The sequence below is a fragment of the Pagrus major genome, chromosome 6 (assembly GCF_040436345.1).
Source record: "Pagrus major chromosome 6, Pma_NU_1.0".
NCBI lineage: Eukaryota > Metazoa > Chordata > Actinopteri > Spariformes > Sparidae > Pagrus > Pagrus major.
Window position 1 is genome coordinate 10,672,746 of NC_133220.1, and position 16,358 is coordinate 10,689,103.

Sequence of the window (16,358 nt, forward strand, 5' to 3'; positions counted from 1 at the left end):
AACATCGGTTTTTACTTTATACAAGATACGATTTGACATCTATTTTATCTTTATATTGTATATGCTTGCATATACTTATACCCCTAAATAAGTGGTATTTATATACAGTATATGTTCATCATTCTTACTCTTAAATTAAGGTGGAAAAGACAATACTTTTAGCATTTTTGAATTATTGCTGTATGATGTCACATGTCAGTATGCTAATGTGACCCACTTCGTCTTTGAGATGACATTTTTGTAATAATACTAATTCTAAAACTATTTTCCATACTTACTGAAACTTGCTTTTGATTTGTTGATGTTTGACAGTCGGTGTCTGAAGCTTAGCATGAAACCTGACTAATAACACACTTTTTGCAGAAATCAATTATTAATTGATGCAATTAAGGTCCTTTTCGGTTTCACCTTTTATCTTTTCACCTATTTCTCCAAATAATTAAGGGCTAAAAAGAAAGCAACCTGACCTGAATACAAAGATGTTTCTGACTAATGTTACATTTGTTTACGTCACTTCCTGAGTCATGATAGATAGTTTTATGAGGTATGTGACCTGCTGCCTGCAAAATTAGTTCGGTCACTTGCAGGAATTCACAAAGGGAATTTTAAGAATGTACTGATCATAGAAATTCTTTCATTTATAGCACAGATAGAGTTACTAACTTGGGGACCCTGACACCATTTGTGACATAGATATTACTTTTATTGTTTGACATTGACAAAATCATATATATCAATCAAAATATAGCCCAAAATCACAATCACATTGCCTCAGTGGGCTTTACAAACTGTACAGTAATGTCATAATATTATTTAACCCACAATGAAGGAGGAATAAATTGCATCCCATTATATCTTTTCTATTTCTTCAAGGATAGGCTTTACTTAACATTCATGAACATTCAACTGCCTTAAGCTGCTTGTTAAAACGATGATAAGTGATACCCATTACAGATTCGGACCATCTGGAAGAGATTAACCGCATGTCAGACAGATGGGGACGGTTGCTAACAGTGGTCAAGCCGTGCTAACATCTCTAGACTACACTGAGATTCTAGGATATGTTACAGTAAGCACTGACATAGGCACAAATAACCTTATTATAAATTCCAAGTGACCACCAAAGTGAAGACCAATTAAAATGGTATGTATGCGATCTAAACAGTGTTGCCTTATTAAGTGCATGATAACATTTTTTCATTCACAGAGAAGCTGTTGTTTCAGTCAAGATGTTTAAAATACGTAAAACTAAGGATGAGGAGCCAACCGCTCCAGGGCAGGGTAAGTAGATAGATTACTTATCACAGCCAAACAATAAAATGTGCATTTTAAACTAAATGCAGATAGAAAAGCCTGAGAGGTAATATGAAGTAAAATTGTGTTAAAGCACTCAAATCTTCACAAGTGTAAATAATGCAATTACTTATCCCATTTAATGACAGTGAAAATTAGAAAGAAGTCGAGGGTGCCCGGAGTTATGATTACCCAATATGTGGAAGAACTACCCGAAGGCATGACCACTCCAGACTTCACCCGGAAACCCATCGCTATAACTATTCAAGAAGGTAAAATACCACCTCTGATCACATGCATAACCTTACTTCTTTTTTTTTTTTTCTAAGATAACATAACAGTATATTCTTGTTGCCATTTCTGTAGGAAAACTGGCTATCTTCAGAGCAGTAATTACAGGCAAACCAGCACCAACTGTGACCTGGATGAGAAATAATGGGGAAATTGATGAAGAAAAGTACAAAATCTGCTTTGATGCAAGCTCTGGTGAATATCAACTACAGGTGAGATCACTCATCATGTGGCGTAAGAAATGCTCATCTCAATAAAATCTAAACTGATGGATCCAATAAAGCCGTCTTACGCTATCCTGGTTTTGCAAAAAATAATAATAATCATGTATTGACTGATAGATGCCTGATGTAACGGTGGATCACGCTGACACATACAAGTGCTTTGCCAGAAATGAATACGGAAAAGCCATTGTGACTGCTGCACTTAATGTTATTGAGGGTCAGTTACTTCTATTCCATTATAAATTATACAGAAACTAAGACAAACTACATCCGTCTCACTACACTCTCTTTCTTCCACTTTAGTTGGCTTTAAAAAAAACAGAGCCATGCAAGAATCGAGAACAGGTACGCCTACATTCAATCTATAATAATTCAAAGTCAGTCCCTCATTGGATGAAATTTTTAACCATGCTGATAATTTTGTTGTAGCTGTCAGAGATATACCTGAGGACTTCAAAAAGGCCCTAAAACATAAGTAAGCAGTAAAAACAAATCTCTGTTGTTTTTCTTGCCATGTGTGATTGTTACTTTCAATTGTTACAAATGTTTATTTTTCTTCATGTAGGGTTGACATGGAGCAAAAAGAAGAGAAAAAACCCGAAATTGATGATAAGTTTTGGGATCTGCTGTTGAGTGCAGACAAGAAAGACTACGAGGCCATCTGTGCCCAGTATGGTGTCACTGATTTCCGTAGGATGCTGAAGAAACTAAGTGAGAAGAAGGAAGAAAGAGAGCAAGAGCAAGAAAAGGTGTGTTTCAGCTTCATCTAAATGTCAATATACAGCACGTACACAGCCTAACATGCTGAATTTTGTAATACAAGAAATGTAAACAATGTCACGGAAATAAACATTTTCTTTTTGATTCCAATTACTACAGGTTGTAGAAAGACTATGCAACCTAAAGCCAATCGAAATGAAAGATGATGGTCTTGCAGAGTTTGAACTTGAAATGTCACTGAAAGACCCTGCCAGCAAAATCTTCATATACAAGGTGAGATGTTTCATTTTACATATTTACTTTTTCGCGAATAAATTAAATGAAAGCTGACACACTGCATATTTCTCAGACAATAATGACTGCTTATGTTGAAACAGGATGGAGTTATGATTCCTTTTGATGTGGACATGGAGGTGAAACATGGATTGAAGCAAGTGGGAAAGAAGTTTGTGTTTAGCATCAATGGTGTCGACCCCGAAGATGCAGGGTTATACCAAGTAGAGGTTGATGGAGTTAAGATTTTCTCGACCGACTTCAAACGTAAGATGATGCACCAAATTAATTATCTATACACTACTGTAACATGTACACAGTGCCATTCGGCATGTCAAAAGCAGTTACATGTGCCACATGAGTTGACAGTAAGTACAATATATCATGTTAAGCTATAATCATGCGTTTCATCTAGTTCCCGAGGTGGAATTCTTGGTCAAGCTTCAAGACGTGAAAGCGGAGGAAAGAGAGGACGCTGTGTTTGAGTGTCTCGTCTCACAACCCCTGAAAAAGATAACTTGGAAGGGAAAGAACATCCCATTGGAGCAAGGGGAGAAATTTGACATCCTTGTGTCAGAGGACATGCTGATTCACACATTGGTGGTAAAGGACTGCATGCCACTGGACAAGGGAATTTATGCGGCTGTGGCTGGAAACTCATCCTGCAATGCCTGGCTTATAGTGGAAGGTACTGTTTACAAATTTTAAAAATGAAATGTTTTCAAATTCTTTAATGCAAGTTTATCAATCATTGAAAATGTTAAAAATGTCCTGGTACTGTGTATCTCATTAGTTGACAATGATCCAAACTCACGGGGAAAGAAGAAAGCTCGCAAAACAACCAGAGCAGGTGGTGGTGGAGATGAACTTTTGAGGATTGCTCAGGAGCAACAGGCTAAAGTACAGAAACAGAAGGATGAGATAATTGCAAAGGCGAAGGCAGAGGCAGAAGCAGCAGCTGCAGCAGCCGCCGCAGCAGCAGCAGAGGCTGAGGCTAAAGCAAAAGCTGAAGCAGAAGCCAGAGCCAAAGCTATGGCTGAAGCTAAAGCTAAAGCTAAAGCGAAGACAACGGGGAAGGAAAAGGAAAAAGCAAAGACAAAGACAAAGGCAAAGGTAAAGGTAAAGGCAAAGGCAAAGACCGTGGAAGGTGCAGATGGAACCACTGTTGTGGAAGAAGGAGAGGTGGAGGATGTAGAAGAGGAAGAGGATGAAGAAGAAGAAGAAGAAGAAGAAGAACAAGGAGAAGAACAAGGAGAGGAAGAGGGGGGGTCTGCATCATCAGAACCCAAGAAGAAGGTAAAAGCAAAGGAGGGAGAGGCACCTGCAGAGGATGATATTGAAGAAGAGGAGCCTGTTAAAGGGAAAAAGAAGAGAGAGAGAAAAGGCCCACTTGTCCCTGATACAGTCGTTGGTAAGATGCATCAAAACATAGTAATTAACTTATTGTACAGTTGTTCATATATTTCTGTTCACAGTTAACAGCAAGGTTGTATTTCCTTCAGACCCAGGAGTATATTTCACCGGCGGACTGTCAGATGTGAACGCCATCATTGGTACTGATGCAGAACTGGTCTGCAAGTTGAGCAGTGAGGACTGTGATGGAGTCTGGTACAAAGATGGGAAAGAGGTGAGGAACATAGGAGTTGATAAAGTAACAGTGTAAGGTGTTAAAGTGTGTTAACATTGGTGTGTGTGTGTCTGCATTTCAGATAACAGCTACAGATGATATCTGCATTGTTAAAGATAAGACTTATCGAAAGCTAATTATCAAAAGCTGCAAAGAAGACGATGCTGGAAAGTACCGATGTGAAGCTGATGGCCGCAAAACAGAAGCTGTGCTCAAAGTTGAAGGTATCGTACTCAGTCAATTTGAGGTACTACGGTAAAAAATTTGTAAAACAATATTTGTCTCAGCTGAGTGATAAAAGTTTGAAAAGATGCGTTTGTTCTTCTAGATCCTCCAAGACTTAACCCAGATGACCTCACCGAGTTCATAAAGCCAGTTACAATCAAAACTGGGAAAGATGCAGCATTCAAGATGACCTTTGTTGGCCGTGAACCCATGAAGATACAGTGGTACCATGACGGGGAGGAGCTGCTGGAGGACACCGGTATCAAGATTGAGAAGTCCGACTCACACACCCGCCTGCTGCTAAGCAAGTGCAAACGCAAAACCACAGGAGAAATTAAGATCAAGATTAAAAATGAATGTGGAACAACTGAAGCCATCTCACAGCTTGTTGTATTAGGTTTGTACGCTGCATTTTAAGACCTGTATGTTCTTAATCTGTAAGAATCACATACGTGCAGGACATGTATACGAGTAGGGTTGTTCTTTATTGTTGTGTCTTGCTACAGATAGACCAACACCACCCCTCAACCCTGTGGATATTATTGAAAGTTCTTCAACTTGCATTGACTTCAAATGGAGGCCTCCCAAAGACGATGGCGGCTCTCCTATCACAGACTACATCATGGAGCGCCAGCAAATTGGCCGAAACAGCTGGAAGAAACTAGGCAAGATTGGCCCAGAGCCTAAATACAGAGACAGTGATGTGGATCATGGCAGGAAGTACTGCTACCACATCAGGGCTGAAACTGATCAAGGTGTCAGTGAGATGTTGGAGACCGATGACATTCAGGCAGGGACAAAGGGTAAGCCTTCGTACAAGCACACAAAAATGTATTCGCGATAGTGTGAAAGTGACATTTTCTAAATTTGAATCATTCTTTCAGCGTACCCTGGAGCTCCCTCTCAACCCAAAATTATTAGTGCGTTCAAAGACTGCATCAATCTGGCTTGGTCTGCGCCCTCTAATACTGGAGGCACCAACCTTTTGGGATACAATGTGGAGAAACGCAAGAATGGAAGTAATCTGTGGGGCATGGTCAACCCAGCCGACGAGCCCATCAGAGGTAAGACCATGAAGAACTTTTGATGTTCAAGATCTAATGTATTTGTTTACAAGTTTAAATACAGATGTGACACTGTCAAGTTAAATGTGCTCTCCTTCTTAAACTACAGATGTACAGAACTATTTTTTTTTAGATATCTTATGGTCTTCACTATACTGTTTGACATGCCAACAGAGAAAAAGTATGCAGTGAAGGATGTTGTTGAGGGCATCGAGTACGAGTTCCGTGTATCAGCTATCAACATTTCTGGTGCCGGAGAGCCAAGTACACCTTCTGAATTTGTGTTTGCAAGAGATCCAAAGAGTGAGTGATAATCCCAAACAGCTTATTATCTCAATGCTTAATTCCTCATGTTTTAGTTCTTGAATGCCTAATTGTTTACCCTCTCAGAGCCCCCTGGTAAAGTTATTGACCTGAAGGTGACAGACTCCACATACAGCACCTTATCACTGGGCTGGACCAAACCCACGGAGGAGGAGGGGGTTCAAGATGAGGCCAAAGGATACTTTGTGGAGCTCAGACCAGCAGAAGATCCAGAATGGAGTCGCTGTAACTCCAGTGCTGTCATTATGAACTCCTATACTATTATGGGTCTGAAGTCAATGGCCATGTACTGGGTGAGAGTTTTAGCCACCAACGAGGGTGGAGACAGTGAGCCTCAGGAGCTGGACAATTATATCATTGCAATGCCTCCCCCAGGTGAGTCAGTGGAAATTGTGACCAGTCTTCAATCAGAATTTGATTCATTTTACCTTCATTTCATCATTTTTCTCTCATTAATTTTGTCTGAAACTCTCTCTCCACATTGTGACAGTGAAACCTCACTTCACTGACAGGAAAATTAAGAACTTCATGGTAATGAAAGCTGGAAACGCTGCTCGAGTCAACTTCAACTTCCAGGTTCAGTATAACATTCATCAAAAAGGTCCTTTCATGTCCCATCTGAGTTGAGTTTTAATACTGCTTTTTTGTGTTTTGTTTTACCTGTTGTGTAGTTTATTTTGGTTTCTTGGGGGTTTTTTGTCTGTCATGTTGATTTTTTTAATGTTTTTCCTTGTTTGTTTTTTTATCTGTTGTGTTGCTTCTTCATGTGTTTTCTATTTATTTTATTTTTTAAATCTGTTGTGTTGGGTTTTTTTTCATGTGTTTTTCTGTTTTTTTCTAAAACCTGATGATTTTACCAGCTTAACTGTTTTATTTTGTTGACTTTGTGAAGCTCTTTGGAACAAGGATTTTGAAGTGCTCTATAAATAATAATTATTATTATTTATGTTGACAGGCCTCTCCAATACCATCTATCAAATGGCTGAAGGACGGTCATCCTGTAGCCAAGCATGTGACAGTGAGCAACTCAGACACATCATCACAGCTGATGATCCCCTCATCAGAGCGTCATGACACTGGGATCTACACTATTATTGTCAAGAACCTTGTTGGTCAGGAGACCTCTAGTGTTGAGATAAGAATCACAGGTACAATGAAAAAAAACTTAGTTAAATGAGTAGCTAAGCTTTGTAGATTAATGTGATAATTTCAAAGTGAATAAGAAGCAAAAACTGTTGTGATATGGCCAGAATTAAGATTTTAAGTACACTTTAGACAAGAGGGATTGTGGGGAAAATGTAAAGATCTTAAAACTGCATGTATCATTGTAGTCAACATAAGCATTAAGATACTTACTGCATACTCTTTTTCTACCTGTTTGCAGATGACCCCAAGCCTCCAGGCCCTGTGGAGCTGGATGAGAACGTGTCAGGAACAGTGACGGTCTCCTGGGATCCCTCTCCAGATGAGAAGAAAGACGACAGGCTTCACTACATGATCACCAAGCTTGATTCTGTCAAGCGTACTTGGCAAACTGTGGCAGACCATCTCTTCAATAACAAGTTCACCGCCATCAACGTCTTGCCCGGAAGGCAGTATAAGTTCCGGGTCTATGCCAAGAACGACATGGGGCTTTCCAAACCCTCTGATTCAGCAACCTGGGAAGTGAAGAGAGTAAAAGGCAGGTTTAATAAAAGTGGATGGAAATTGTGCAGCATCGAGCTGAACTGATTAGTCATAATTAGTTGAACAACTGAAGGTTAAATGAAAACTTCCCCCTCTTTTCTTTCTTTTCTGTGTTTTATCTTCATTTTTAATTGGAAGTATGGGTTTGAACTGTCAAACAATAGACATGAGACCTCTGATGGGCAAATTTACACTATTTATAGTTTTCATCGGCTAAACAATCAATTATTCATTGAAAAAAAAAAAAAGATTAATCAATAATAAAAATAATAGTTAGCTACAGCCCCAGGGTAGCTTACTAGACTTTAATCCAGGTGTCAATAGATGTAGATGGGTACAGAGCCACAAACAATTAGTCAAATAATCAATTAGTCAGGCCAAAAAAAGACAAAACTAATTACCATTTTTACATATTGATTAGTCATTAATTGCAGATATTTTAAAGCTCCTGTTTGTAATTGATTTTTGAGACTAATTTCCAACTTGTCAAATACTGACACTTTGGGATTATAGGTCGGGTCGGCCGCCATCCGAAAGCGACAGTATTTGACAAGTTGGGAGAATTTGCTCCTTTTCTGTCTTTTCTCTGTTCATCGCTTGGCGCTCTGAGAGGCTGTGATGGATGTTTCTTGTTACTTTTTGACATTTCATAAACTAGATAATTATTCGAGAAATCAACTGGCAGATTTAAGCGATAATGAAAATAATAATTAGTTGCAGTTTAGAAAACAAGTGAATACATGTGTGAGTGTAATAGGAATGTCGATTTTAAAGAAAAGACAATTTCATAAAATCATCTCCCTTCCAAAAGGCAATTAAAGAATATCAACTAACTGCAAATGGGCATACTGCAAGGTCAGACATTATTGCTAATGTTTTGTTTGCTTTGTGTAAATGAAACGCAACATGAAAAGAAGAGAATTTTATATTTCTGAGTCCTCTGCTATAGACAGTAAAGCAAGATAAATGAATCGATTGCCAGACGACTAAAGGGTACAGAAATGAAAAGGATGTCTATCGTTATGTAACACATCCTTGTAACTTTTCTTTCCTTGTTCTTGTTTCCTTTCAGAATCATTTTCTTTGAACCTTGCTGCCTCTAAGGACTGCAACTTTGAGGTGCCTCCTTCATTCTCTGTTCCACTGAAAACACACAAGAGTCCAGAGAGCTATGAGTGCTACATGAGTTGTGCAGTGACAGGAAACCCCAGACCCCATGTTACCTGGTACAGAAACAACATCAGCCTCAACACCAACACTAACTACTACATCACCAACACATGTGGGGTCTGCTCCATGGTGATACTCAAAGTCGCGCCCAAAGACAGTGGGGATTACACCGTCATTGCAGAAAACAATCTGGGCAGAGTGGAGTGTTCGACTAAACTTGTCGTCAAAGGTAAAAAAAAAACACATCAAAATTATTTGTTACATCTTAAATCCGCTCCTCTGGCTGCATGTCTTAACTGTTCCCATCTCTACCTCCTCTTTCAGATTAGGATGATTCAGTGGGCCTGAACTCCTGAAGATGAATGAAATGTGAAGGATGTGCCGATCGTGAATCACTGTTGTGACGTGAAGAACAAAATAAAGGATGAAAGAAACATGTTTTAAAGTGCCAATAACAAATTTGGCAGATTAAAACTATGAGATTCTGCTGTGTTTGAGTGCAAATTCTACTCAGTTTATGTAGTGGATGTAAAGAACACTTTGACAGGAAACATCCGAGATCCACCATTAATTATATGCTAATCTTACACCCAGGCATGTTTATTTATTGGCCTATATTTCCCTGAGCTGTGATTATAGTTAGTTTCTTCTGCTGTTTTTTTGAATAGGACAGAAAATCTGCTTAGTTTCCTTAAGTTACTTCCTCATGGGAAGTTTATGATATGACAGTACGATTGATTATTAGTGTTAGAATCATCAATAATTATGCCAAAATGTAAATAAATTCTACCTGTTCAATGACAAACTGTCTTACTTGCCTGTCTTTAACCTAAATTCAATCATGAGCTTGTCACATGATGTATTGTCTACAGGCACTCCAGTGGCTCTGTAAGGCTTTACTTGCAATGCTGTGCTTTGAGATAAATGTTAATGCTAGCATGCTGAAAAGTAAGCCATCGTTTTAATATATTTTCAATCAGCTGTTTTTTGTTTGTTAATTTAAAGACAGACTTGTCCACTGTCGTACAAGTCTCAATGTTTTGATCTGCATTTCCATGTGAAACCTCATTAGAGCATCTGTAAACACACAACTCCTACATTAGACAAGTCTGTGGCACATTTGACGATTTATTGCTTGAATTATTCATCATTATGTCAAAATGTAAATAAATCCTACATCTTCAACAACAATCTTTCTTACTTGCGTTGCTTTAACCTAAATTAATCATGAGCATTTCCCATGCACTCTATTAACTCTGAGGCTATATTTACACACTGCCGTGCAATTCTATTCTTACAAATAGGACCTTTAAAGAAAGTGAGAAAAAAATTGCTGGATCTGTCCCTTTTTCCACAACTAAAGTTAATGGGGTCTTGCCCATTATGTCATTGTTAAACCTTTACTAGGTTTTTGTTGCTTTATTAAAAATAATACACACTTTATTATGCATTTATTAGCAGTTCACTATGGACTTTTTAACAGTTGACTATGCTTTTTGCAACTACCAGATCTTTAGCAAGAACCATGCCTCATTAGGGTTAATAGGTCCTCGACCAAAGCGGTGGAGAACTTACATAACCATCCTTGAGTGACAAAGGAACAAACAAACAAACAAACAAACAAACAAACAAACAAACAGACAAACAGACAGACATTCAACCAAACAGACACAGTAACAAGAAACAAGAAACACAGTAACTTACAATATCTGTGCTCCAAGATGTCAATATCCAGCAATGGCCTTGTCTCTGCCAAGATTTATTGTTGCATTCAGGGGCAATCCAACCATTCATCATTCTGTAACAACAAACATAAACCCATGCTCGCCTGAAGAAATATACCAATTATCAAGTTCTGAAATGTCTTACAGTATGTCTAAGATGTTCGTTTTAGTATAAATGAAAATGATAAAGTAATTATATGCGTGTATATCATGTTTTCTTGACTACACTTAAGTGGTACCTGACCTTATAGGTACTTGTTTGTTGTGTGTGATCACATTCAGTTTACCTTCAGCTCTGTGAGGCATTTATTGTGCCTTTCCATTTTGTAACTTCACGTGCAGGTCAATGCTTCCGCTTTGCCAACTGTCACATGGCTTCAAATATCTTTTTTACTGCCAACATGTGTTTGCACACTTTCACATGATATTGCGCGTCTATTATGGAAAGTCATAAATAATCCAATTGCATGTGCAACCTTGCCAACAACTGTGCATCTTCCTGTGTAAAGTCACAGGACACACTAATATTATCAGTAGCTGCGTGGCATCCTGTTACTATCGACACAACTCTTTACTGGGAGTTTATAGTAGAAGGCTTTGACATTTAAAAGCCTCTTCACACATGCCAATAGTACTTATATACGCTAAGAATATAACATTACAAGTACTGTTGCTGTTTAATATGCAGTAGAAAAGAGGTAAAATGAAAAGACACCTTCCTTAAACAACAAAAAACATGGATGCTTTAAATGCTTTTTTACCACAAGACCAGAACGTTTTAGCCATTTTAATGTAGTTTAACTATAGTAACTATTTATACTATTGATTAGGTTGATTCAATGTATTTTCCTATGATGGTTGCCAACACACAGATGGGGTTACCTTTGTCCATGTCACATTGGGTTGTGTAATGTCAGGTTGTTTTGTCATTGTTTTGCAGTGAAGAATTCAAAGCACCTGACTTCAATGACCTCTTGCAATAAATGCCTTCAAGAACATCAAGCCTCTCATATCAGCTTCCCATGCCTGAGAACAGTCACAGTGCCTGAGCCACGCATCCGCTTTTATTACACGGCTTGAAATATCCACACACATACACAATCGTGCTCAAAGTGAACATAGTTCTGTTATTACTAACACCACAATAACTGGGTTGTGGTTTAAAGTTGCAGCAACCCAGACTCCATGAGGCATCCCAATGACTTCTCACATGAAAGTCAATATCCTCAAGGTGGTCCGGGTGTATGACAGATATTTCTAATTTTAAAAATTACTAGCAAAAAAATCCAACTCGATCTAAAGGTTATTTTCTTTTTCTCATAAGGCTGATGCGTCTCTAAAAGCTGCCTTTCAGCCTGACGTGCTCATATTTTCCCAAACCCCTAATCGAATAAATATGTTTGGTGATTTGATTCATCCTCATACACTATTTTATTTCAGCCAATCGATTCAAACAACTTTCTCACAGTATGGTTTGTTCACATTTGGTTGTAACTGGCAGGTTAATTAAACGTAGACCGCATAGCCATGTAGTTAATAAAACCCAAATTAAATACTAGAGGACCTGCAATGTATCACCTGCAGAGCATGTGGTGGGATGTGTTAGTGTTTTTTCAGTTTGTCTCCATACATTATCATGTTAAGAGTGAGGCTGGTTCTTTTACAGAATACCTTGAGTCATAAGATAGATGAAAAAGCCCTCTGCTGAACCAAATTTCCATTTAAATTAGTTTTAGACGAAACCCTCGTCTTTGTGCCTAATAACACTTACAGGACACCATCAAACACATCCGGTACTTAGCTTTAAATGGGTTATAGCCGCTTTACAAAAGTATGGCCTTTATCACTTGACAGATTGTTTTTGGCGATCACCTGAAATGAGAAAGAATTTGCTTTTGCTTTTTTTATGCCGTGGTTCTAGAAAAATGCGCATAGACAAGATGAGACAGGCATCAAACTGATTAAACACACGTCTGTGAAAAGTAAGCTGTTGTTTCAATGTATTTTCAATTAGTTGCTGCTTGTTTGTGGATTTAAAGACAGACCTGCCTACTGCTGTAAAACGCCTCAATGATTTGATCTGTATTTCTACGTGAAACCTGTAAAACACAGGTTGAGGCTGTAAAATTACAACTGGTATCTCATTAAACATACAATTCCCACATTAAAGACTCAAGTAATATATTAACTCCAAGATAACTATAAATGATGTAACATTATCTCATCTTAAAAGACAAGTGTGGCACATCTGACGATTTATAAGATAACTCTTCTTCCAAGGATCCTGGGCACACACTGTTACCACTGTATAATGTTTAAAGACGCTATTAAAGACATCCAATAAACACTCTGTATTTTTAGTTGGTGTCAATAGGAGTCATTAGTGCATCTAAATATTAATATAAGGTTTTGTTGTTCTCGTAATTTCATAAGAGTGTCAACGCGAGCATACTTGGCTGTCAACACTTCTGCTCTGAGCACAACTTTGTTCTTACTTTCACCACCTCAGTCCCAGCGTCACAACACACACTGACATAACTGTCAAATCTAACAGCCATAAGAAAGATAAAACACTAAGTAAAAGAAATTACACCCGGCTTCCAGATTTATCTTGCTTAAATGGAAGTGAAAGTTATCTGCAAAAGTTGTAAATGATTACATGAAAGGATCAGGATATTAACTATGTGGAGAAACTGTTATAAAACAAAGTCAACTCAAAAGGAAAAATTCACACAAAAATCAAACCGGACGACAGAGAATCTACGTATTACAAGCATTGACGGAAAATACATATCACTTAGTTCACCCCTGCAGAAGCTCCACAGTCCCAGTCATGGTCATCCCATCTAAGCATGTAGCCAACCTTGGCTTTCCCTCCTCCCCCTTGCTAGAGGTTGTGATTTATGCCAAAAACAAAAAAGCAATCCCCTTTCTTGGCATGGCACCATGTCCGACAACGTGGGTGCTTGTCGCGGAGTCATTCTGCATTCCTCTAAGGATTTAATAGCTTGAGGACCAGGGAGGCAACACTCAAATATCAGACTGGGAAGCAGCACTGCTCAAGAGGAGAGCCAAGGAGAATTGAGGTAAGTTCATCATTCATCTTAACATACTGCACCACTCTTAGTTGGAGGTGCTAAGTATTTACAGTTGGCTAAAGTCTTTAACACTAATCTAGTCCAAAGATAACACTGAGTTAATGTGGCAAACAGTGGAAAATGTTTGCCTACTAACACAACCGAGCTACCTTTTTCTGTGGTATGTACATGCAGTATTTTTGTGTTTTAGACATTCATATTTTTTAAAGTGTTGTAGGATGGCGTCTAGATTTTACTGCTCTAATTTTGACTCAAGTGTGTATTTTTTAAATAAATTGTATTACTGTTAGTGTTAAGGTTTGTGCAAATTAAAAGAAAGAAGTAGTAAAAAAAGAAGTAGTAAAGTTATCGTAGTCATAACCTGGAGGGAAAAAATTTAAATATATGATCATGTACTTCCAATAGCAATAACAGCTTCTTACAGCAGTTCAAATTAATGGCAAATGTTTGTGTAGTCGCCAGATCTTAATCACGCTTATATTGGTAAGTAGGCAAATCAAAATTGTTCATGAATATTCACAATTCTAGCCATATGTTCCACCACCCACAGATGGTTTTGTAACAAACATATCAGCTATACAAAAAACATTAACGACGACTAGTCAACTTTTCAGGAGCATCCTCCTTCTTTCATTCTTATATTTACCACAAGACTGCAAAGTTTCTTCTTTGCACGTTCACTTGTTCCTCCAGTTTTACAGCAACTGAAAAAGATACATTGCAAATAATAAAACGTCTCTGCACGAAGGCAAAAAGCAATAATCCAATTTAAGCAAACCTGCAACTCTTGACGTTTACTCCATAGATAGCAACACGCTTTCTGAACATGCCCTTAGAAGTGTCTCCCTTTCATCATTTTTATGATGCGCTCCGTCTCTTGAGTATACCGTCCCGTGCTGTATTTCAGCACTGGTCGCATAAGCAGCTGGTGGCGTTAACAGCAGCATGCAACACAGGCCACATGGAACCCATAAAAACCAACTCTCACAGCAAGAAAGGCCGTTTGCTCGGAGTGAAGCTCAAAATGTTTATTTAGCACAAAAATGAAATTTGTAGTCGTGTAAAGTGCTCATTATATTTAGCATATAAAGAGATGGGGAGTAATAAAGACCAATTAAATATCTCTTTTTGTGCCCCAGAACACCAGAATAAGGTAATCTCAAGTGTTTAAACTTGCTATACTGAGCAGGTTTCACTGTGGTATGACTCACTGCTCATGTCAACAGTGATTTACAAGCATATTAAGATGTACAAGATGGGATGTTCACAGTTTTATGTGGCATGTGACATATCGGATGACAATCCAGTTTTCTCGTCTTCCAACAGCCGTGGACCATCGACACCCTAGAATATCACGCGCCTATAATGGGTGTTGCTACGTTTGTGCAAATACTTTACATGAGAAAGGTTACGGGTAGTCAATCATATCCTAAAGGAAAGTTCAATGTGTTGACTTTGTCAACAACACTGTGGCAGCAGTTTTTCAACAGTTCTCGAGAGCATTTAATCATGATTATCAATCTCACGTCGTAGTTCATTCAGATTAATTTTTCTCTTATAGTATGGCTGACAATATGTTGGTAGAACTTAGAAACAGTTAACAGCTCCAATAAAATGATTAATTATTCCATTAAAATGTCTCAGTTGGAAAGATGCAAAGTTGAGTTTTAATGCTTGACTTAAGCGCTGAAAGAGCACTGGCAGGAAGATGCACTACGTTATTGGTGATGGCAGCAACTATATAGATCTCAAAAGTCAGTAAGTTATTCAGTCGGTCTGTCAGCAAGTGTATGTTCGTTTGCTGATTCACCTTAAAAGTAAGGAGCTTTACAGCCTAAGGTGACTGCTGCACTGCATTTATACCCGCTCTGACTGCTAAATCAGAGATGCATAACTCAGCTCATGTAAAATGCACAAACCCATGATGCATCTCCTCTAGCGTGTATGTGCTGACACATCAAACAGTCTGGTTCAGTGGGGTATTCTAAGTTTAGAGCATATAGTGACGATCAACAGGGCTGTAGTTCAAACTGGTCTTGTGACAAGGAGCAAAAAAAAAGTTACAAAGTTCAGACAGCATCAGCAATATTTAGTTTTAGGACATATTTTCCCGATCAATTTTTCACATTTACTCTCAGCAATGCAGCTGAGAGGGTATGCCCAGTCTGTTTCAATCTATTTTTCAATCAGACAGTTACAAATACACAGTATGTATGTGTGCAGTGTTGATGTTAGTGGTTGGTGGAGATTACAATCAATATTTGGGAACACGATCATGTCTCCACCAAAGCTATAAAGTAAAGATCTGGTACAACAAACAGTCCAGGGAATAACAGTAAAATCTTGCAGCTGTACCAGAACATATATTCTAGCTCACACAGTCACCTTTGCTACAAAACTCACATTTAAACCTACAGTGTGATTAATATGTAAATCCCTGAATGATGCAATAGAAAATGGCTTGAGAAAGATTTTTAAACAAATTACTGCAGCTTAATTCATCAAAAGTTTTAATTTGTTTCTCTGTTTTATTCTATATCACCTGGTGAGGTCTAATATATAGACTGGCAGTATTGATAATATCAACCATATTACCTAAAGATTACCTGACTTGTAACAATCTGCAGTACTTTATATGT

The 16,358-nt window shown here is 38.2% G+C and overlaps 1 protein-coding gene across 1 annotated transcript; it reads left to right on the plus strand.

The window, feature by feature from the left end:
- The first annotated feature begins 1,229 nt into the window (after window positions 1–1,229).
- Window positions 1,230–9,226, plus strand: igfn1.3 (immunoglobulin like and fibronectin type III domain containing 1, tandem duplicate 3). Its single transcript, XM_073467635.1, has 24 exons — window positions 1,230–1,281; window positions 1,443–1,565; window positions 1,660–1,796; window positions 1,926–2,025; window positions 2,112–2,153; window positions 2,238–2,283; window positions 2,374–2,557; window positions 2,688–2,801; window positions 2,906–3,068; window positions 3,217–3,489; window positions 3,595–3,948; window positions 4,084–4,212; window positions 4,304–4,428; window positions 4,511–4,652; window positions 4,757–5,050; window positions 5,160–5,456; window positions 5,538–5,717; window positions 5,892–6,020; window positions 6,108–6,416; window positions 6,532–6,617; window positions 6,997–7,189; window positions 7,426–7,722; window positions 8,800–9,126; window positions 9,222–9,226. The coding sequence occupies exons 1-24, from the start codon at window positions 1,230–1,232 to the stop codon at window positions 9,224–9,226; spliced, it is 4,101 nt and encodes a 1,366-aa protein (XP_073323736.1).
- The last annotated feature ends 7,132 nt before the right edge of the window (window positions 9,227–16,358 follow it).